This window comes from Emydura macquarii, unplaced genomic scaffold (assembly GCF_026122565.2).
Source record: "Emydura macquarii macquarii isolate MOO-44397 ecotype Brisbane River unplaced genomic scaffold, CSIRO-AGI_Emac_v2 contig_509, whole genome shotgun sequence".
Taxonomy (NCBI): Eukaryota; Metazoa; Chordata; order Testudines; family Chelidae; genus Emydura; species Emydura macquarii.
The window spans coordinates 1,460,894-1,482,343 of NW_027130646.1; the positions used below are offsets into that span (position 1 = coordinate 1,460,894).

The 21,450-nt window shown below is 53.2% G+C and overlaps 1 protein-coding gene across 2 annotated transcripts in view; it reads left to right on the top strand.

Annotated features, from left to right (window-relative positions):
- The window catches only part of LOC137147202 (beta-arrestin-1), a 173,687-nt gene that overhangs the window by 126,517 nt on the left and 25,720 nt on the right, over positions 1 to 21,450 (top strand). For both annotated transcript variants that reach the window (XM_067539090.1, XM_067539091.1), the window contains exons 4-9: positions 2,073 to 2,117; positions 5,251 to 5,447; positions 15,352 to 15,411; positions 16,897 to 16,964; positions 19,541 to 19,676; positions 20,104 to 20,188. In XM_067539090.1, coding sequence (XP_067395191.1) covers positions 2,073 to 2,117; positions 5,251 to 5,447; positions 15,352 to 15,411; positions 16,897 to 16,964; positions 19,541 to 19,676; positions 20,104 to 20,188 — 591 coding nt within the window. The remainder of the gene's footprint in view (positions 1 to 2,072; positions 2,118 to 5,250; positions 5,448 to 15,351; positions 15,412 to 16,896; positions 16,965 to 19,540; positions 19,677 to 20,103; positions 20,189 to 21,450) is intronic.

Here is a 21,450-nt window from a genome sequence, read left to right on the forward strand (position 1 = left end):
TTCCTTGAGAGAGAGCTCCCAATGCAACCAGGATTCAGTGTTTTGCATATCAATACCTAGAATGGTCTGATAACTGCGGAGCCGAGCCGGATGTGCACAGGTGTGAGTTCATTTACATCCAGAGCAGAGATTTCCCAACATGCAGTGCGTCCCTGCTTTACCAATCCCAGAGTTCAGTGCGTTCCCTGCTTTGGCAGTCCCAGAGTTCAGTGCGTGTTCCATCTTCCATGTAGATGAGGCTTCTGTATGCCCCCTTTTTACATCTTTGCTGTAGATGAGGCATGGGGAGTTGTATCACCCTTGATGGGAGGGTTTTCCACGGCCTTTTCATGTTGAAATGCCTTTGGTTTCTGGTTCAAGCAGCCTGGGGGAGGTATTCAGGTGAGCCAGAGAGAGAGTCGGGGTTTTGCGCCCTGGTTCCCCAAGAACTCAGAGCTGCCAGGTAACAGCTTGGATGGGCTCTTGTTCCGGTGTGGCAAAACCTGTCCTGACCCTGCGTTCTCTAGGCTGCAGAGCTATGCTTGCAACTGGCTCACCCCTTCTGCTGGGAGGAGATCGGTTGCCCTAGGAGCGGGTGTGGTTGGTTTGTTCTGCAATGGGACTTGATTCTCACCACTAATGGTTTCTCTTTGGGCCACGCATGCGTCGCCTGCGCTCGCAGCGCTCAGTGCCGCGTGTGTGTGGGAGGGCATCCACAAGACAGGCTGGGAAGCAGAAGCTCAGTACAGAAAGCAACCTAGACTGAACATTTACGCAGCGTGTGCTGTCACCCAGCGCCCTAATTCCCATAGGCAGAGAGGAACCTTTTCTCTACTCAGGAGGCCAACCCTTGAGATCTTTATTCACTTTGGCCCAGACCCTCCAAGGTATTTAGGCACCTCGCTGCCACTGAAGTCAGGGGGAGGTAGACAAATACCTCTGAGGAGCTGGGTCTTCGTGCGTAGGCTAGGCGCAGTGTTTATTACACAGCCGCCATATCCACAGAGGCTATGACTCTGCTACAGGTCCCTCCTCAGGGTTCGTAGTCCTTTGGCTCAAGCTTTAGCCTCTCACAGCTTTCACTTGGGAGGTCCCAAATTCAATCCTTGATGATGACCAAGATGCTGGTTGCTGCAAGTTCTCTTTGGTTTCCACGGTGGTCTCGGCCGGCTTCAGAGCCCCAGGTGAGAGCAAGGAGAGGATAAACATCAGAGAGTTCACGAGGGTCATTTTGACGAGGTTTCCTCGAGTGTTCGCTAGAAAGGGAGTTGGGAATGTAAGTCGTGGTGCCTCCGTCACAGCCTGTCCAGCCCGCTGGTGCAAGAGGCCTCTGAGCCTTCCCCGACGGAGGGTCAGGCAGAGTGGCATAACCCCTGGGAAGGTCTAGAAGCAGCCCTGGTGCGACTCATGATGGGAGCTGCCTTTGGAAGGCAGCCAGCCACCAGCTGGTCTGTGCCATGTGGCAGCCGGTAAATGCCCCCGAGAAAATGTGCTCTGCTCTGCTGCGATTATCTGAGCAATGTCCCTCGATGTCCTCACCAGTGAGTTCAGGGCTCCTTGGTTCTAGTCCCAGCTCTGACCTGTGAGACTTCTGGCAAGTCACTGAGTATCAAAAGTATTTAGGCCCCTAACTCCCAAAGAAACCAATGGGAGTTAGGCACCTAAATACTGCTGAAGATCCTGGCCTTAAATCTCTCTGTGCCTCAGTTTCCCAATCTGCAAAGTGAGGATATTACTGACCATTCTCACAGCGGTGGCTAGGAAGATTAATGCTTGTAAAGTCCTTTTTGATCATGAGCTCTGGTTCTGGGTGGGGTGGAGGGAGCTGGACCGACGGGGAAGGGAACTGGATCCAAGACTGGGTCTGAGTGGCCCAGAGACAGGGGGAGTGACAGAGACTGATGGAGACGGTGTGTAAGGCAGGTGGGGAACGGGCAGACCCATCCTTTCACCATGTGTAGGACATGCTGTTGTGGGATACCAGAGAATTGTGTTAACGGGGCACCCCTGAGATTCTCCCCCTGACCCCTATGCACGGGAGACTAGTTTGTGTTCTGAGTTTCCCTCCTAATTTTGCCTGTCTTCTCTTTCAGATGGCGTTGTGTTGGTTGATCCAGAGTACTTAAAAGAAAGGAAAGGTAACTGCTTAGCCCTTTGGTCCCAGCTGACTGGGCAGTGTTTAACTGGGGCTTCAAAACCCACGTGGGGGGAGCAGCCTCTCACCTGTTCTGCAGGGCAGAACAACTCCATTGCTGCAGGGCCATCCGAATGTGCTTTTACAGTGACCACGCAAGGAGCAGGAGGCCCATTGAAAACCTGCTTGCTTCAAATGGCAACAAAAAAGCACAGACACGGTTCCTAAATATCGCTGGGGGATGTAGGGGGGTCAGCTATCTGCTGCGCCAAAGCAGGGGCTAGGGCGCGCACCACATCAAGGAGTGGTCGTTCAGGATTAGCAGCAGGGCTCAGCACCTCTAAGAGAAAGTCACCCACCAAATCTCAGCAGAGCGGGAGAAAATGGGGGGGGTCGCCTCCAAATTCTCTGTCGCAGACGCCTCTTGTTCTAGGTAAGAAATAGCATCTCTGCTGCTGCTGTCATTAGAATAACCCTGAAAGGCCCCAGTCAGGAGGATTTAGACTTAGAATTGTGTTCTCTTCAGGTGTTGTGAATGTTGAGGCTGGTGAGGACAAAGCATTTCATTCAGCTGGAAAATGGCGCCCTGAGCTGTAGAGAAAGGAGGCTGGTTTTGTTGATAAGGCACTTGACTAGAACTCAGGAGAGAGTTGGGTTTGATTCCCAGGTCTGCCAGGGACTTCCCATGTGCTCTTGGACAAGTCACTGAACCTCTCGCTTTCCTGTCTGTGAAATGGGGGTGTGCGATAGGGTACGCTCGCCCTTAGAGCGCCCCCCAGTATCTGTGTGTAATGTCACTGGTATCCTTGGCTCTAGCGCCTCCTACAGGCCGTCTGCCTCTCACTGGGTCTTCTGTGGCTCAGCCCTCTGGCCAAGTCATAGAATCAATCAGAGAAGATGAGGGTTGGGAGGGACCTCAGGAGGTGTCTTGTACAACCACCTGCTCAAACCAGGACTAACTTCAGCTAAATCATCCCAGCCAGGGTTCTGTCAAGCCGCAGCTTAAAACCTCTAAGGATGGAGATTCCACCACCTCCCTAGGTAACCCATTCCAGTGCTTCACCACCCGCCTAGGGAAAAAGTTTATCTTAATATCCAACCTAGACCTCCCGCCCTGCAACTTGAGACCATTGCTCCTAGTTCTGTCATCCACCACTGAGAACAGCCTAGCTCCATCCTCCCTGGAACCCCCTTTCAGGTAGTTAAAGGCTGCTATCAAATCCCCCCTCACTCTTCTCTTCTGCAGACTAAATGTCACAAAATTCAACCCCCTCTCCCCTGGGTCGTCCTCCCTCAGCTGTGTCTGAGTCCTTGCCTGCAGCCAGGCTCCATCACTCAACGCCATTACACCCAGCTGGGAGTCTGCCCCGACCGGGAGAGACTGGGGGCAAGGCTGATTTCAGGGTCCCGCTGGCCTGTGACAGGGTGTCACAGGTTGGCTAGCCCTTTAAGGACAGTTGGACTCATACCTGTATAAGATTAGCACCCCTTCTCCCCCCAGGCTGGGCGATTTCTTTACAAGGGCTAAGAAAACTTAGTTTAGAGGAGGGACTGCAGGCAGCAAGTTGGGTGCCCGTGGAAAACCCTGAAACCGGGTCTCGGGGAGTCAGAGGAAGCAGTGGGGAGTCAGCGCTCTATCCCAGAGCACAGAAACTGAAAGGTAGCCCAGCAGTGACTGGGAACTGAGCCCAGAAGGAGGCTGAAGAAACCAAATGGGTCAAAAGAGATTCTTGTGGGTTTGGACTTCAGCTACCCAAAAGGGGACTGAACTTGGACAATGACCCACACGAGCCCACCGGAGAGGCAGAAAATCATTGGGAGGGGGAAACTGAGGCTGGGGGTCCCTGTAGTATGACATTCAGCCAGCAGGGTGCTACAGCGCCAAGCAGGGGTGTTTTCTTTCAACTACCTTTTCCTTGTCGTCTTAGATTGCAAGCTCCCTGCAGCAGGGATCGTCTCTTACTCTGTGCGTACAGTGCCTAGCACTGTTCTGGTCTGTTCAGGTCCTTACACAGCGCACCCATCACCGCAGTATCTGAGTGCAATGACGCGCACCTGTGGCTTGGTCTTTCTCCCTTCATTTTCCCAGGTGGTGCAGGGTCCTTTTCTTCTTTAATGTAGCGTGCGGAAGCTGTGCTGTATGCTTTCGCTGGCAGAAGGCAAAGCCGACGCAGCGTGCTTGATCGCAGTTCAGCTCTTTAGGCATTCCTGTAAGAGAAATACGAAGTGTGCTGTAACAGAAGTACCGAGCACGCACACAGACAGTCCCTGCTCTGCAACCTAGAGAGAGAAGAACAGCAGAAGGGCAGGGATCTAACGATGAAGCAAACGAACAAGGCGATGCTGGCCCAGCTGTGCCTGTGATGCCTTTGCCTAGGGAAGGGATCAGTATAAATCCAGCTCTAAAACAGTCTGGAAGAGGGGTTGAAATCACTCTGAACCCTCCTGTTCTCCCACCATCACCCGCACTCCAGAGTGGGACACGGCAGCACGGAGATTGTTATTTAAGCCTTCAGACGTTGCTGCAGGTGACGGGGCCGGTGGGACTAGAGCCGGCATTGAGACAGCTGCCCAGACCCTGGGGCGGAGTGCATGGGTCCCATCCCCCTAGTCTGAGTCATTTCTCGTGGGTATTTGGTTCAGCTGTGTCATTTTCTGTTTGTGTCTGCGTTCCTGGGAGAAATACGAGGCGACGGATGAAAGTTCCCCTCGCTGGGCTGTTTGCTAGCAGCAGAAACGATGGGGCGAGGGGGAAATGAAATCGCAAGCGTGGAATTAGGTACTTGTGTAATGAAATCCCAGCTCCCACCCTCCCGTCTCGACTGCCAGGTCTGTCTGTTCCTCTCCTCAGCCCCGCAGCACACACAAAAGTGCGTGTTGCACCCGAATCTTGTGCCTAGGGCAGTGGAATAGGAGGCAGGAGATCCCGGCTCAAATCCTAGCTGTGCCGCCTGTGGGAAATATACAAGCTCTTCGCTTCCTTTCACAACGTCCTCTGTCTCTTTAGCATGTGAACTCTCTGGTCTCTGGTGGTGTGTTTATGCAGCACAGTGGGGCCCTGATCCCACCATAATGTTAATACCGTTGAAAGGATTATTTGCTGATCTCTCCCATTTGATGCCTTCTCTCCCTGCCAGTCTTCGTCACGCTGACCTGCGCCTTCCGTTACGGCCGGGAGGATCTGGACGTGCTGGGACTGACCTTCCGGAAGGATCTTTTTGTGGCCAACATCCAAGCCTTCCCCCCGGTCCCTGAGGAGAAGAAACCCCTGACGCGACTCCAGGAACGGCTGATCAAGAAGCTTGGCGAGCATGCCTACCCCTTCACTTTTGAGGTAGGAGCCCTCACGTTGGGGGGGGGGGAGGGGAGCGTTTCTCCCATTTCATCCCTGATTGGCTCTCCTGCCCCTTGGGCGGTTCCTTCATCCCAAGCCAGGGTGGTGCTGGACCAGATCAGAACTTGGCTGAGATGTCTCCGTGGAAACACCAGATCACTGCAGGAAGTGATGCTGGCAGTTCAGTAGGTGGTGCTTTTCCATCGGAGGCTGCATCTGTGCTGGAAAAAAAAAAAATGGGACCACCGGTATCCACTGGTGCTGCTGTATCGGTGCCAGCAACAGCAGGGGCTGAGAGGGCTCTGGAGCGGGTTAGATGGCGCAGTGGTATAAACACCAGAGTCCTGTCAACAATACGGAGCTCATCAATGGAGATCAGAGGTCCCACTGTTTCCAGCATACTGACACACCCCGGCCCGGTCGTCAGCAGGGGGATTAAATCTGGAACCTCGAGATGGAAATGCACAAGCCTCTACTGCGGGAGTTCAAAGAGCAAAGGCTCCAGTGGGTGTATCTCCCTGTCCCTGTGGTCCAGCCACCATGGGTGGGGACAGGGCATGCACTGAGTGTGCATGGCTTACCCAGGCGTAGACGAGGCCTAAGTCGGTGCTGGACAAACGCTGGAGCCTGGTGCTGGGGTGCCGTGCTGGCGGAGGTGGCGTCTTTCAGATGAGACGTGGAGCCAAGCTCCTGGCCATCTCGGGCCAGTGAAGGTCCATTGGTGCCTTTCTCGGAAGAGCAGGCATGCCGGGCCCAGCGTCCTGGCCCAATGCCAACGCAGGCGAATCTGGGAGTTGGGTGGGTACTGGCAAGCCCCTCATCCCTGTGGCACTGCTCGGACATCCTCATGGACGTTGCAGTGCATCTCTCTGTTTGCAGGGACTGTCTGAAAAGAGAGAGCCTGGGGAGAACTCGTGCAAATTGGTGTGCGTGCAAATGTTCAGGCTGGGAGGCTTCACCCGGCCCTTCTGTTGAAAGCTTCACATGCTCTGGGGAGTTGACCAATGAGGGAAGTGGGAAAAACACCATGTGACTTGGGTGCCCAATTGCACAGTGTGAATGATGTGTTGTTATTATTTACGTGCTTTAGTGTCGCTCACAATGTGCTAGGAGCTGCACATATACAGAGACGGTGCAAATCTCTATGATTGAAGGGCCTGATCCAACAACTATTGGCCCTGAACCTGTCTGTTAAGAGCTGCTCATGCAGTATAAGAACAAAATCTGTATTGAGCCTATACAGTTGTGAGCAAGTCCCTATTCTCATACCCCACTAGATGAGACTCTGGATGTGTATTATCCATATACTCGTGTAGCTACAGATATCGCTTTGTACACAGAGCTCTCATAACATAGCGACAGTGACTAGCCCGTGTGGGCTGCAGAAGTCAGTGAATAATTCTGAATAACGAAGACGTGTGTAAAGATCGAGGCTGAAGTTAATGGGAGTTGTGTGGCTAAATCTCCTAGTCCGCTTTGGAACTCTCAACCAAAGGCTGTTCAGAGATAACAAACAGAAAAGACTAGTTTTTCTACCAGGATTTGCTCATTGTGAATAGCTCTCTCAGCTCTCTCTCTCTCTCTCTCTCTGTGTGTGTGTGTGTGTGTGTGTAATATGATGCAAAAATTGTGTCATATATGAAAATTGGAGGGGTGGTAAATAACAAAGAAGACAGGTCACTGAGTCAGAGCGATTTCGATCACTTAGTAAGTGGGTGCAAGCAAACAATGTGTGTTTGAACACAGGTAAATGTAGACGAAGAATGTGAACACAGAATGCAGGCCATACTTACAGGATGGGAAGCAGTGACTCTGAAAAAGGTTTGGGGGTCGTGGTGGATAATCAGCTGAACACGAGCTCCCAGTGTAATGCTAATGTGATCCTTGGATGCATAAATAGGCTTGAGTAAAAGTCGAGAAGTTATTTGACCTCTGTATTTGGCACTAGTGCGACCGCCGCTGGAATCCTGGGCCCAGTTCTGGTGCCCGCAATTCAAGAAGGACGTTGATAAATTGGGGAGGGTTCAGAGAAGAGCCGGGAGAATGATTACAGGATGAGAAAATCTGTTTCTAGTGATTGACTCAGAGAGCTGCATCTATTTAGCTTAGCAAAGAGAAGGTTATGGGATGCCTTGATCATAGTATATAAGTATCTACATGGGGAAGAAATATTTAATAACAGGCTCTCCAGTCTAGCAGAGACAGGCCTAACCCGATCTAATGGCTGGAAGTCGGAGTTAGACCAATTAACACTGAAAAAAATGTGTACATTTTTAACTGTGATGTTACTTCACCATTGGATTTGGGACTCTTCATCACTGACCAGTTTTCAATCAAGACAGGCTGTTTTGCTAAAAAGATCTGCTCTAGGAATTATTGCAGGGCAGGTCTCTGGCCTGTGCGATGCAGGAGGTCAGACTAGATGATCACGATGGTCCCTTCTGGCCTTGGGCTCTATGAATCTATATTTACATTTTGGACCTTAAATTCTGCCAGTAGTTTGAGTGGGATAGAGGATTCATAGGTACTTCTTGTCCTAAACTGTTGTGCAGGGTTGCTGTGTGCTGTTTAAAGGCTGCTGCTTTCCACCCCTGAAGTGCCTGCATTTCGATGATGGGGGGAAGCGATCCCTTGATGATAAAGAGTTTTTAATCTAAGTTTGTGGAGCACTTGGCTGAGAGCCACCATCTAATTGTCCGTTGTTATTATCAGCTCGGCAATTTCAAACAGTTCCTCCGCACCAAGTTTTAATTGCTCTGGAAATTAGCTCCCACTCTTGTCTGGAATGCAAAGAGGAGCAGCCAGAAATGGTTTGCTGGGTGGGAGGAAAATGTTGTCTAAAATGTAGAGAAGCAAAGAGGCCTGTCCTGCGACCTCCCATATCGATTAAATAGTAACTGAAATGAAGCAAATTATCTCAGCAATGAAAGGACAAATATCCAGTTATAACGGAGTGGCCTAACATTTGTTCCTGTTGCATCCACTGCTTCCCCCCACCCTGGGCAGGCAGTTTGCTGTAGTCAATGGGGTACTGTTTTGGGGGTCACAAGACCTGGGCCTTATTCCCGACTCTGTTGCTGACCTGCTGGGTGACGGTGGGCATTTCACATCCCCTCTCTGTGCCTCAGTTACCCCTCCCATCCTTTGCCTGTTTCGACTGTCAGCTCTTTGGGACAGGGCATCTCTCACTATATGTATGTACAGCACCCAGCGCAATGGGGCTCACCCAGATTTTGCCTGTAATGCAAATAATTAGTCTTTTCTTGGAGATCCCTGGCCATTCCTGGTTTGAAATCACACCCAGAAATGCCTATTCTGACTTACATCCTTTGATAAAGAATCACAACAGAATAGCATTTTGGCAATACTTCTCAATTATAAATGTTCAATACAGCCGAGTGGCACACACAGGGCAATTACACATTACAGCTAAATACCCCATCCACAAGTAATCAATAATTAAACACTTCTTCAAGTGTTCTCATTAACGGATTTGACAAGAAAACCAGGCATAAATCCATGCAAGGCCACAGATCTCCTAGATTTCTCTTGCTTCTCTGTTTCTGGGTGTAGATACTCGGTTTTCCCCTCTACCGTTTGACCTTCCCAGGCATTAATAGGCTGGATTGTAGATGCTAGCCAGAACTGTATAGCTTTCCACTGGAGCAAGTCCCAGGTATCAGAGAAGGGGCAAAAATAAAAAAAATAAACTCAGTGCGCTACTAAATCCCCGCTCACGATCTCTGCTTGAACGGCAGCAGAACCGGGTTGGTGTTGTGCTCATTTTGCACCAAAGCAAATGCCCCATTGCCAGTCATGCCAGCCGTGAGAGGTGCTGGTGCAGACTCTCTGCAGATTCAGGAAGGCCGCGCTGCATTGCGTCACATAGGGAAAGTTTTCTTTGCGACCATTAGTGCGAGGAACTGCTTGCAACGTGAGATTTGAAATTCAGCAGAAACTGATGGGCCCTTTAAAAAGCCCTGCAGCTGTGATGTACCGCCCTGCATTGGTTCAGAACATCTTGTCCACCCCTCAGATTGCTTCCTACAGCATATTCCCCAGTGCTAGGTTCAATCTAGTTCAGAATTACTCAGCTGATGAGGCTTCTGCGACTTCCACGGGGAAACTATTCCACAATCAAATAGATCTCACAGCTACCAGACAGACATCCCACTACAGCCACTAAAACATGCACTGTTCTGAGAACCCTGCAGTTACTAAACACAGCGGAGGAGAGGCAGTCAGGGAAATTTCAGTATAACCAGCCACCTCTTTGCTCCCCGATACAGGGGACAATGAATGCTACAGATTGTAACAGCCAGTGGAATTAGAGAGAATGCAATGCTTCTGTGCCCCCGTGGTACAGACTGCACCAAGATCTGTAGCTGGACAGAGAAAGGCTTGTTCTAATAATTAGTTATTATATGTATTACTGTAGTTCCAAGGACCAGGACTCCACTGTGCCGGGTGCCGTACAAACAGAGAACAAGATGATTCCTCCCCCCGCATTTTACAATCTAAGTGTAAGACAAGAGAGGGAGACGGACAGTCTGACAGGGGAGCATAAAGGAACAATGAGACCGTTCTCATCAGCAGGACAAGCAGTGCACTCTGCACACCAGCAGCCTGACTGTTTTCAAGATTTTCATAGGCCTGCTGGCACAGCGTTAAGAAGAATAATAGGGTAGCGGTTTAAGATTGCAGGCTGTGCCAAGCACTGTTACGTTTGCATCGACCACTGTCTGGCTCTCTCCCATTGCCAGGGCCATGGTATTTTTCTGTGGGGTGTCGTTCGTTTAAGAGGGTATTTGCCCCCCCGCATTTGGACCACGGCAGGTTGCAAAACACCAGCCGACACAGAAGAGCAGAAAAGCAAGCCAGAAATATTTCGCATGCGTGAGGCTGCAGTTACACTCGCCGGGGTCACCAGATTTGTAAACACTCCCATGTCCTTGTAAAACAAGCTTAATTCCTCCAAATCCCACAGATTAAACATGTCTTTATACGTTGTATACCCTCTTGGATTTGGGATATTTAAAGGGCCAGTCAGTTTAAACTAGGTCCTGAATTCAGGGACTGGGGGGGCAGGCTTGTTTGTTTTTAAAAGGAGGGAGGATTGCAAAGCCTGATCGGAACAGAAACGTTTTGAGGGTTTCTTTATTTCAGTGAAAACAGTTTCTCCCTTCCCCCCCCTTTAAATCTGACATTCCCAGATCTTACTTCAGTTCCTGAAAACCAATAAATGAAACCAACTAGAAACTGACCAATCGTCAGGATGATAAAGTAGTTGTATTACAGTAGTGCCGACAGCCCCAGTAGGCATGAGAACCCCGTTGTGCTGGGCTTTGTGGGTAACCTTTTCAAAAGTGTCTAAGTGATTTAGGAGCCTAAATTATAATAAAAGGCAATGGGACTTTTGCTCCTTAGTCACATAGGCCCCTTAGAAAATGTTACCCTGTATCTATACAAGACAGTCCCTGCTCTAGGGAGCTGTGGAATGGCTGAGCACAGGAAAGGAAGGGCAGTCTAGTGGTTAGAGTTCCAGACTTCGATTCAAGTCCCTGCTCCGCTATAGACTTCCTGTTGGGCCAGTTACTTCGCTTCTCTGTGCCTCGGTTCCCCATCTGTACAGTGAGGATAACAGCCCCGCCTTGCCTCACGGGTGTGTGTGAGGATAAATACATTAATGATTGTGCTACGGTGATAGGAGCCATATAAGTACCTAGGATAGTCGGAGGTTAGGGTGAAGCAGAGTCTCTACAGCCAGGAGGTTGGATTGACCTGGTTTGCATCATTTTAATGTGTGTGTTGGGGAGATCAGTTCTTTCATCTTTTTCCCCGGGTAATTTTGTTTTTATTCAGCCTTAGTCATGCTGACTTTCGAGTCTCATTAAACTGTACCTCGAGAAGTGGGTTTGACATCAGACTCGGGGGAGAGGCTGAGGGACGCACGTTCCATAGCATCTCATCAGGGGTGGCTCGTCTTTGTTAGTATCCGAGGGGCTTGTAATCAGCAGCCCCAAGCGAAGAATCTTCTGACGTTTTGGTGTCTGAGGGGGAGATGCATCGCCGAAGGACTGGCAAGAGAAAATGCAGGGTGACAGGCTGGGGACCAGGAGAGGGCCTGGAATATGACACAGCCCGTGACATGCAAAGACGTGGCATGAAACGGTGTGGACTAAACCGTGGCATGGAATGACGTGGCACTGTGTGAGGTGCCAACGTGACATAAAGCAGCGAGGTAGAAATGAGCTGGAACCCTATTTGCATAGAGCAGAGAGGTGTAAGTTTCAACCAGCTGGGAGCCATCATTATACTTTCTGTCCCTCTCCCATTTGTTGGGATCTTAGCAGCTTCCCGCAGAACTCCTTTCTGCACCCACTGAATGCTGTCCTTGTAAAGAGAGGCAGAAGATGATTGTTTATATTGTGCTAGCTCCTGGAGGCCCAATCAAGTACCCATTGTGCTGGGAGCTGTACACACATCGGACAAAAAGACTGATTGGAAGCTCTTTGGGGCAGGGACTGTCCTTTTGTTCTGTGTTTTTACAGTGGCTAGCCCAAGGGGGGCCTGGTCCATTGACTAGCCTCCAAGGCACGAGCGCACTACAAACAAGAGAGAACAGCTGACAACAGAAAGACAGGGGAGCGCGGGGGAACAGAGACAATTATGACCCGTGTAACAATCAGCAGACATTACACGCCAGCTGCATGGCTGCTGGTTTGGTGGGGTTCGCAGCGCAGGTGAGTTTTAAGAAGGAGGCCATTGTATCTTCTTGGATACTGAAAGCAAGTGGAAAGGAAAGTCCAACTACTGCAGGCACTGGGGAAGGCTGATGCTCCAGCCACTGTCTCCCCCCGTGCTAGTGCAGCTTCTTGCCAGCCAACATCTGTTTAGGGACGTTTTGTGATGCCGTGCATCGATCTGACAGCAGGGCCTTGTGGCTCTGGCGACACAGCTACGGTTTGTTGTGCCTGTCAGCGCAGCCGTTTGTTGTGTGCACTGGGCTGGAACGGAAGGCAGGACTCCTGGGTTCTGCTCCTGGCTCTGCTACAGAGATCCTGTGGGACTTTGGTCAAGTCACTTAGGGACTGATGGTCAAAAGTGGCCTTTCTGTTGGGGGTGTCTCTGGGGGCACAGCTTTAAATGCCCTGGGACTGACTTATGCAAAGCTAAGGGGTGTGGGTAGATCAGTACCTGGAGGGCAGGCCTTCGAGGAACATCCAGGGTGGTGCTGGTGACTCAGTAGCGGGTGCTTCTCCCAGTGGCTGCTGTGGAAGTTCTGTCAGGTGAGCCGAGGTCCTGCCATGGTCCTGTGATGATCATTAAAGATCATGTGGTGCTTTTGGTAAGGAATGGGGGATTAGCCCCAGCACCTTAGATAAATTCTACTTCAATTCCCATCCTCCCCAGCCCCCATCTGTGCTTTTACTTGGATACAGCATTCTTCACTCAGCTGTTACACACCCGCTGTGTGTCCCCCCTTCCCAGGCGATGGCATTTCAGGGGTGGGTGAGATTCTTTCCCAGGGGTCTGGCTGGCGGGTCTTGCCCACATGTTCAGGGTCTAACTGATCACCATATCTGGGGTCAGGAAGGAATTTTCCCCTGGGTCAGAGATCCTGGGTTGTTTTTGTTGTTTTTTTTTTTTTGCCTTCCTTTGCAGCACGGGGGCCCAGGTCACGTGCAGGTTTAAACTAGAGTAAATGGTGGATTCTCTGTAACTTGGAGTCTTGAAGTCATGAGTTGAGAATGCCAGTAACGCAGCCAGGGGTCTATGACAGGAGGGGTGTGGGTGAGGTTCTGTGTGCAGGAGGTCAGACGGGATGGTCATGATGGTTCCTTCTGCCCTTAAAGTCTATGGGTCTGTGAGACTCCTGTGTCTCCCACAGCTCCCTCCTGGGGATAATATAAGAATCCGAGTTTTGAGAGCTTTGGATGAAAGGTGAAAACTCCTGGGCCAGTATCTCCATTTACTTCAGCACAGCTACTGTGATCGATGCCCGCCGGCGACCTGGCCCCTTGTTTTTAAATTGTGGATAATTTTGCCCTCTCACGGCTGCTTGTGTAGGTCGCAGTGTCTTGTCCACTCACCTCAGATGCTGCCCTGAACCACGAACCGCTCCTCCGCTGGGACAGCCAGTCCAAGCCGACCAGGAGAGGGGCACGCCACCGCTGCGTCTGTCACCCTCCTGCTGGCATCGCCCAGCACTCATTAAAAGGGCCAGGCGCTTTAACTCCTGCCACCGTGGTGCCATTTCACTAGCAGCCCCGTGGGGGTGAGCGGGGGCTGGTCACTGGGGATTTGAGACTTCATCCTCTGCAGGATGTTCACTGTGATGCTTCCCAGGGATACCCAGCATCGTGGGGTACCCAGCTACCACCGCCTGGCTGTGCCGGCCAGGGGTCAGCTCTCCAGCCCCGCTGGCCACAGGCAACCCACACATTCCCCTCTAGGCCTACACAGACCCCGCTCGCTCTCTGCAGGTTAGCGATCGGCACAGCCCCGCCCGCAGAGCGCCCCTCCGGCGTGTACAGCACCTGATCTCCAGGACACGGGCGGTGTGCACCGCTACGCTGCTTCCAAAGAAGCAAGACAACTGCAGCTTGCCAGTCCCACCTCGGCTCACCGCTCGGCTAACCCCCAGCGCTTGGATACCTTTATAGCGTTGAGCTTCTTTAACGAAGTATAGGGACTCACGGAACAGCAAGCAGGAGTGCAGGGAGGAAATCATTACGTACCACATAAAATCACAGCACACACTCTAGAGCCTCGCCTCCCTCACGCAGGTACTTTCACGTTGCAGAAAGCAGCGCTCACTGGATGTCCTGCCGGCGTTTGACCAGCAGCTCGGCTGGGATCTTCCACTCCCGAGACAAGCCCGCACTGCCCGCTTGCCTCCTCGATGAAAGATTCTCTGCATTCCCAGCGACACCCCCACAAGCAATGTCTTTACTCACGAACAGGAGCCCCTCCTGCCCTTCCCCCCCACCCCGGTAAATTTCCTCTCTGGAAGATTTCAGTCTGTTTTCACTGTCGCACAGCTTGTTAAATACGAGCCGTCCGTACGTTTCACAGTGATTACGACGACCCCTGGGCTTCCAGGCCTTGGTGGAGACCTCACAAGCCACCCTCTAGTGAATTATCCTGCGTCAATCCAACCCAGAGCATCCTGTGAAAGTCTATACACCCCCTGAGCCTTTACTAGCTAGCACCACGCGGTCTCTGGGTCACACTCAGTCCGAGCTTTGGGCTCGCCCATCACTCCTGGCTTAGCCGCGCAGCCGTTCGCACACAGGGGCGCGGTGCGAGTCCCTGCACGTCAGTGGGCATGGCGGCAGGGCAGAAACGGCCCACGGGGTGTGTGTGTGGAGCACTCTGCTGCTCTGTAGAGGGCTGGGAAACACTCAGGAGATGCCAAGGGTTTCTAAGGACCCGTCTCACCCCTGCTTGCCCCCACGTCGCTCCAGTGGGGCTGGCTGCAGCCGCCCTCAGTAGCTGAGATGTGGAGGCGGGCCGGGTTGTCTCGTGCCTTCGGCTCCAGGGCGCTAAGCAGCTGAATGTCTCCTATGAGGTGCCAGGCACCTGCCCTCTGCTGGAGATGGGCGTGCACAGCATCCTGCCGGAGGCCTCAGCACCTTGCAGGATTGGGCCACTCAGCATTAGGGCCACATTCATCCTAGGTGTGACTCTCTGCTCACCCTCTGAGCCCCAAAATTCAACCCTGCTCGGACCTGGGACACTGAGGCACCCTGGACCGGCCAGCTGAGCCCTTCCTCCTCCCGAGGTAGGTAAATAGAGTCCCGTGCGGTGTAGCGTGCGTGTGTGGAGCAGGCAGGCACTTGGTCTCTTCCGTGGGCTACATCTGGTTACAGTCCGACCCTGACCCTGATTTCTCTTTCAGATCCCTCCCAACTTGCCGTGCTCTGTTACGCTGCAGCCCGGACCGGAGGACACGGGGAAGGTAAATGCTGGTTTCCTCTTTGTCGCTCAGTAGCTCATGCTTCGCGGAGGCACGATGATGGCTTAGCTGGAATCCTCCAGTCCCCTGGGCTCGCTCCCGAAAGCCGTGCCTGCCTCAGAGTGACCCAAGCAATGGGCGGCGGCTTCTCAGAGCGATGGCATGGTCCGACGGCTCACTACACTCCTCGGGAAGCGAGCTCCATGCAGCTCCAGGGGGTGATGAGGTTGCCCTATAGAGGCGGCTCTCCTCTGAAAAAGGACCGTAGGCCAGTGGCAAGGTGGGGGCTCCTTTGTGGCTGTGTCTCAGCCATCCCCAGATCCTATTGGCTCAGATTCAAACCAAAAGGTTTTTGCCAAGGGACTGGCTGTCCTGGGAGTAGCTGTGCCGGTGGCACGACAACCAAGTGGCTACGCAGTACAGGTATCCCAGCCCTGCCAGCTCGCCTGGGATCTGAGAGTCAAGCTGGCTCCCTTCCTTCTTGTGCTTCCAAACCAACTAAAAGGTCCACAGGCCAAATGAGGCTTTTAGTAGCCCCATGAGACCCTGCTGGCTTTCGATGGGCTTGCAGAACGGCCCTGGAAGTGGAACGCTGTGAACGATTCCGTGGATGCCCCAAAAGAAATAGACTCCAGCTTCCCCGCCCAAAGCGCCGCTTGGTCTGCAAAACAAAGGCAGCACAGACTTGCTATGGTCACTAAAGCCAGCCGCTCTGGCTCTGACACACACACGATGGGCAGATCCGCTGAGCAGGGCAACGTCTACATGGCCATGGCTCAGAGAACAGCCCTTTAAGCCCTAGCTTGTCGGGTCTCTGCAGGAATATTAATGACCCGCTAGTAATAAGTTCCATTAAACTTAGAATGGCAGCGTTTGCCCCATTGCACCCCCATTTTCACCCTCCACCGCCCTGATTTTCAGGTGTTACTTGCCTGGGCACGTGGAAAAGAGTGGCAGTAATTCTTCTACCCGGGAAAATCGAGTTTTCTCCACTTGCTCACCATTCAACCCCCCCCCCACACACACCTTCCTTCCTCCCAAAAAACGACCCCTTGCACTGAGACCAGATCCTGAAAATGTCAGCCCGGAAGATGAGCTTTGGCTGGAAACGGGAAGTGGTTACTTGGTCTTCACAATCGCTACAAGACCTCAAGCTCAGTGTAGACATCATAACACATAGGGTTCATAACCGGGCTGCCCGCTCGGAACTTCATGGTAACACGTTGGCGGCCCAGGCCCCTGTCACATGAGGAGAATCTCCATTAGCAGTACGGGGGCTATTACACAGCTGAGCATTTCTGAGCCCCTCAAACGGGATAAGGGTGCGTGCGACCAGTCCAGGAGAACAAAGTGACGTCCACACACCCTCCCGCTAACACCTCACTGCACACAGACATGGCAAAGCCATTAGACCCCCACTGAGGCGATAAGGAAGGGCCAGGAGAAATGATTTCCCAGCTTCCTGCCTCACTGTGTTCTGCTTTGCAGGCCTGTGGTGTGGACTATGAGGTCAAAGCGTTCTGTGCAGAGAACCTGGAGGAGAAAATCCACAAGAGGTAAACGAAGCCCGGGTTTTTATCGACCCTGCCGGGGGCAAAAGGCCCTTCTGTGGCGGCGCTGGGGAGAGAGAATGCAGAGCAAGGGGAGGGAACAGTCCAGCCAGCTGTGGACAGGCCTCAAGTGCTGACACTGAAGGCTGCAAACTGGTGCTCGGTGCCGTTCTCTCTCTCGCATGCCGGTGGCTCCACCAGCCGGCAGCAGACGCTAGGTGTTAGCTGTAAATGACAGCCCCTCGCCCCGTGTGCTCCCTCCTCCATGGCCAGGCCTTCGATGTCCTTCCTGGGCCTTCCACATGCCTCGTTCTGATCCCTCGCCTGCTGGCTGGGAGGCTCCAAACCCAGCGCCAGACGCCTCTGTCACAGAGCATCGTCCTTCCTCTCGCTTGCCGGGCCAGCAATTTCCCCCAGCTGGAGCTAGGAGCCAAGTTCCGGCTCCAGGAGCTGAGGCCTGGATCCCAGCCACCCACATGGCAGCGTGGGCTCCCTCTGCATTAGGCTGGTCACATTTCCTGCCCACTCCAGCCCCTGGTCTGTGACGCTGGGGTGGCTGATTCTCGTTGGTCCTCAGTGGATCTCGAGGGTTGCGGCTGGGTGGGAACTGAGAACGTTTGCCTGGCTCCGCTGGGCAGCCGGGGGAGTTTAACTCCATTATCTCCTGGTTGCTCAGCCCAGCCACGGCACTTTGATTAGACCGTTGCAGCTTCTGCAGGGAGCTCCCCGGCCCTCAGAGAGTGCAGAGGGTCTCTGGGCGGGTCCTGCTCTGGGGGAGCATCCAGCCGCTCTGAGAACTCTGCACCTGGGCGGGGGCTGGGCCCTTCAATGATCCCTTGCCCTAGAGCAGTGGTTCCCAACCTTTTTGGCTCGAGGGCCACAAATATAATTCTTACAACCTGAAGGGCCTCCAGGCTCTGCCACTTTTGGCCTGTGGACCACGGGTTGGTGACCACCCGGCAGATCGCCAGCCTGGGGATTTCTCCCACCGGCAGTCCGTGAGCGCGGTGCGTGGGGCCCAGTGGGGGTGGCTCATGAAGCCTCGTTCCCGGGCTAGTCACAGAGCCCCTGGTCGAGGTCCAGTGGAGACAGAGCAGATGCGCTGAGTGAGAGCAGCCGGTGAGCTTCAGAGCTGGCACCCCTCTGAGCTGCACGGAAGCACGTCCCCCCTTGGAAAAAGCTTCATGGCCCGTCAGGTAACAGCCGCCTGGGCCTCCCTCTCTGCAGGGTCCTGGTTCTAGGCCCTGGTCCCCACTTTTAGCATGGCGTGTCTGTGCCACTGTCAGACAGCTAAGCAGTATCCTCCCTGTTACGCAGATGGGGAAACTGAGGCACAAAGAGGGTAAGTAGTGAGACCAGGAAGCCTGTTACCTTGAGGGTGGGCGCCACCCCCCAGTGTAGTGCATAGCGGGGTAGCGTAACCCTCTAAATATTTCGAGCGCCATCTAGTGGGTCTCACGATTGCAGCAGCCCCCGGAGCCTAGGGAGCCTGATGCTCCCGCTCAGGCTGGGCAGAATTCGATTTTTCTGTCTTTGTCATTCGGACAGCTACTCTTGGTGTTTCTTTGTAAAGAATCCCCCCGAGTTTGAGCGGTTTCACTTCTCACCGTTCCAGGAAATCCCGGGGCGTCGGATGATAATTATTTAATGCCGAGAGATGCTGAGAGGCTAAAAAGTTTCCAGCTTTAGAAGCACTGAAACAGAAAACGGGTCTAGACATCCTTAAATCAAACCCGTCCGTTCTCAAGCGGCCTTTGTCCTTCCTTTGCCCAGCCGTGCACTGTGATTATTCTCGACGGGACATAGGCCCGCGTCGGTTTGGGGGTGTGTGGGCAAATTGATGATTGCCGATAAAAATCAAATCCTTCCAAGCCGGTTGTTAATATGTGAAGCGCAAAGACACATCTCGCTTCCCCTCCCTGCCTCCCGCGGCCTTATCCCCCCGCCACATTTCTGGGTCTTTGACTTTTTGTGGGGGGGGGCAGCGACCCTGCTCAATGGCTTACGTCTGCTGGGGGCTTCCAGCACCCTGCTGCTCCAGGGAAGCATCGGGAAGGAAAGGGTGCATGCACTGACTCCATCCAGGCTTGGCCCTGGGCGCCAGAGCCTGGTGCGCCATCCTGTGGCCAATGGCGGTGTGACTTGCACACAGACCTTGGACGCTCAGGCTGAGGCAAATGCGTTGCCTAGTGGTTAGAGCTGGAGTGTGAGAGTCAGGGTGCCTGGGTTCTGTCCTTAGCTCTGCCTCTAATTCACGGTGCGACCCGTTACGTCACTTCACCTCTCTCCCTGTGCCTGGGGAAAGGCAGGATTCAAGGAGGCAGCCCTGGGCTGGGACGGGGCTCGTGGAGGCCTGAGATTTCACTCCGATGGGGGAAATCCAGGGAAGGCGGAAGCAGGAGAGAAATGGGGTCCCAGGGAGGGGCCCTTTGATTTGCTTGGAGCTGTGGCAGGACTGGATCAGGCGTTCTGGGGGGGGTGGAAGGGAAGGTCAGGGTTTGGGATGCCAGGGCAGCATGCCGGCACCCGGGGCATCTCCCCGCAGCCTCGGGGTCAGCCTCTGCCTCCAAATGTCCCCGCAGGAATTCCGTGCGCCTGGTGATCCGCAAAGTGCAGTACGCGCCGGAGCGACCGGGTCCCCAGCCCACGGCGGAGACCACCCGGCATTTCCTGATGTCCGACAAGCCGCTACATCTGGAGGCGTCCCTGGACAAAGAGGTGCGGGGTGCCCCGCTTCTCACCGGGCAGCTGTGGTGCTCGGCGGCGTAGGGCCCGTGGGCCGGTGCCTAATGACTGCCCTGCACCCTTCGAGCGAGGAGCAGGCCCCAAGGGGGTGACACTGGGGAAATATCCTGGGGCCCAATTCACAGCCACGCCATCGAGGCCACCCCCGCCACCCTCGGTGGGTGCACGGTGGCGAGTGCAGCTCTGGACTGGGACCCTTGTTCACCGATCCAGCGAAGGGTTGGCAGAGACCCGGCTGTCTGACCCCCGCACAGCTCTCTCTGCGGGTTGTTGTTAATAAACATCGATGTGAGGTTAGCCCCGACCCTGGGCCATCCCCTGACTGGGGGGTGCCCTGACTGCCCAGCCAGGGAGCCCCCTTCCCACCTGCCTGCCCCTGACTGCTCCCTTGTTCCCGCAGATTTACTACCACGGCGAGCCAATCAACGTCAACGTCCACGTGACAAACAACACAAACAAGACAGTGAAGAAGATTAAAATCTCAGGTAAGGGGGGAGGCTGCGTTCCCCGTGTCGGCCTCGCTGAATGGCAGGAGGGGACCATCGCAGGCTGTCACAGTTGGGCCACCCCCTCCTCCCCAACCTTCCAGTGAGAGCTCTTTAAGTCTTTGGAAAAGGTACAGAAGAAGGCAATAAAAATGATGAGGGGTATGGAACAGTTTCCATATGAGGAGAGATTAATGAGACTGGGACTCTTCAGCTTGGGAAAGAGACGACTAAGGGGGGATATGATAGATGTCTATAAAATCATGACCGGTGCGGAGAAAGTAAAGCAGGAAGTGTTATTTACTGCTTCTCATAACACAAAAACTAGGGGTCACCAAATGAAATGAATAGGCAGCAGGTTTAAAACGAACCAAAGGAAATATTTCTTCACACAACGCACAGTCAACCTGTGGAACTCCTTGCCAGAGGATGTTGTGACAGGCCAGAGTATAACGGGATTAAAACAAAATAAAACAAAACACTAGAGAGGTTCCTGGAGGATAGGTCCATCGATGGCTATTATCCAGGACAGACAGGGATTGCTGTTTGCCGGAGGCTGGGAATGGCTGATGGGATGGATCATGTGATGGTGATCTGTGCTGTACATTCCCTCTGCAACCCCTGGCATTTGCCACTGTCAGAAGACAGGACATTGGGCCGGATGGACCATTCTGGCTGTTCTTAGGTCCAGGGAGCCCTGGTGCCAGACTGTTACAGAAAGACCCAGCCGCTGGCCAGCAAGGAAAGGGGGGTGTAAAGGCAACAATTGAGAAAGAGAAATGAGTCCATCACTTTGCTCAGCAATGGTCTGGAGGAGGAGGGGTTACAGATTACAGATCTCTGAGATCTGTGGATGAAGAGCAAGGTCCTCTACCCACAGGGACCTAAAAAGTAGGCTGAGCTCCCAATGCAATGCTGGGGCAAAAAAAGCTAATGCCGTCCTTGGCTGTACAAACAAGGGAGTAGTGAGCTGGGCGGTGATTTCAACTTCTGTATGCAGCGTTGGTGAGACCAGGACTGGAATACTGTGTCTAGATCTGGTGTCTGCATTTTAAAAAGGATGCTAAAGGTGCAGGGGAGGGCCGCAAGCGATCCAAGGGCTGAAGAAAATGCTTTAGATGAGAGACAAAAGAATGGGTACTGAAGGGCTTTTTAATCTAGCAGACAGAGGCAGAACAAGAACCAATGGCTGGAGGTTGGTACCGGACAAATGCACATTAGAAAGAAGGCGCACACGTTTAACAGCGCAGGTCATTAACCTA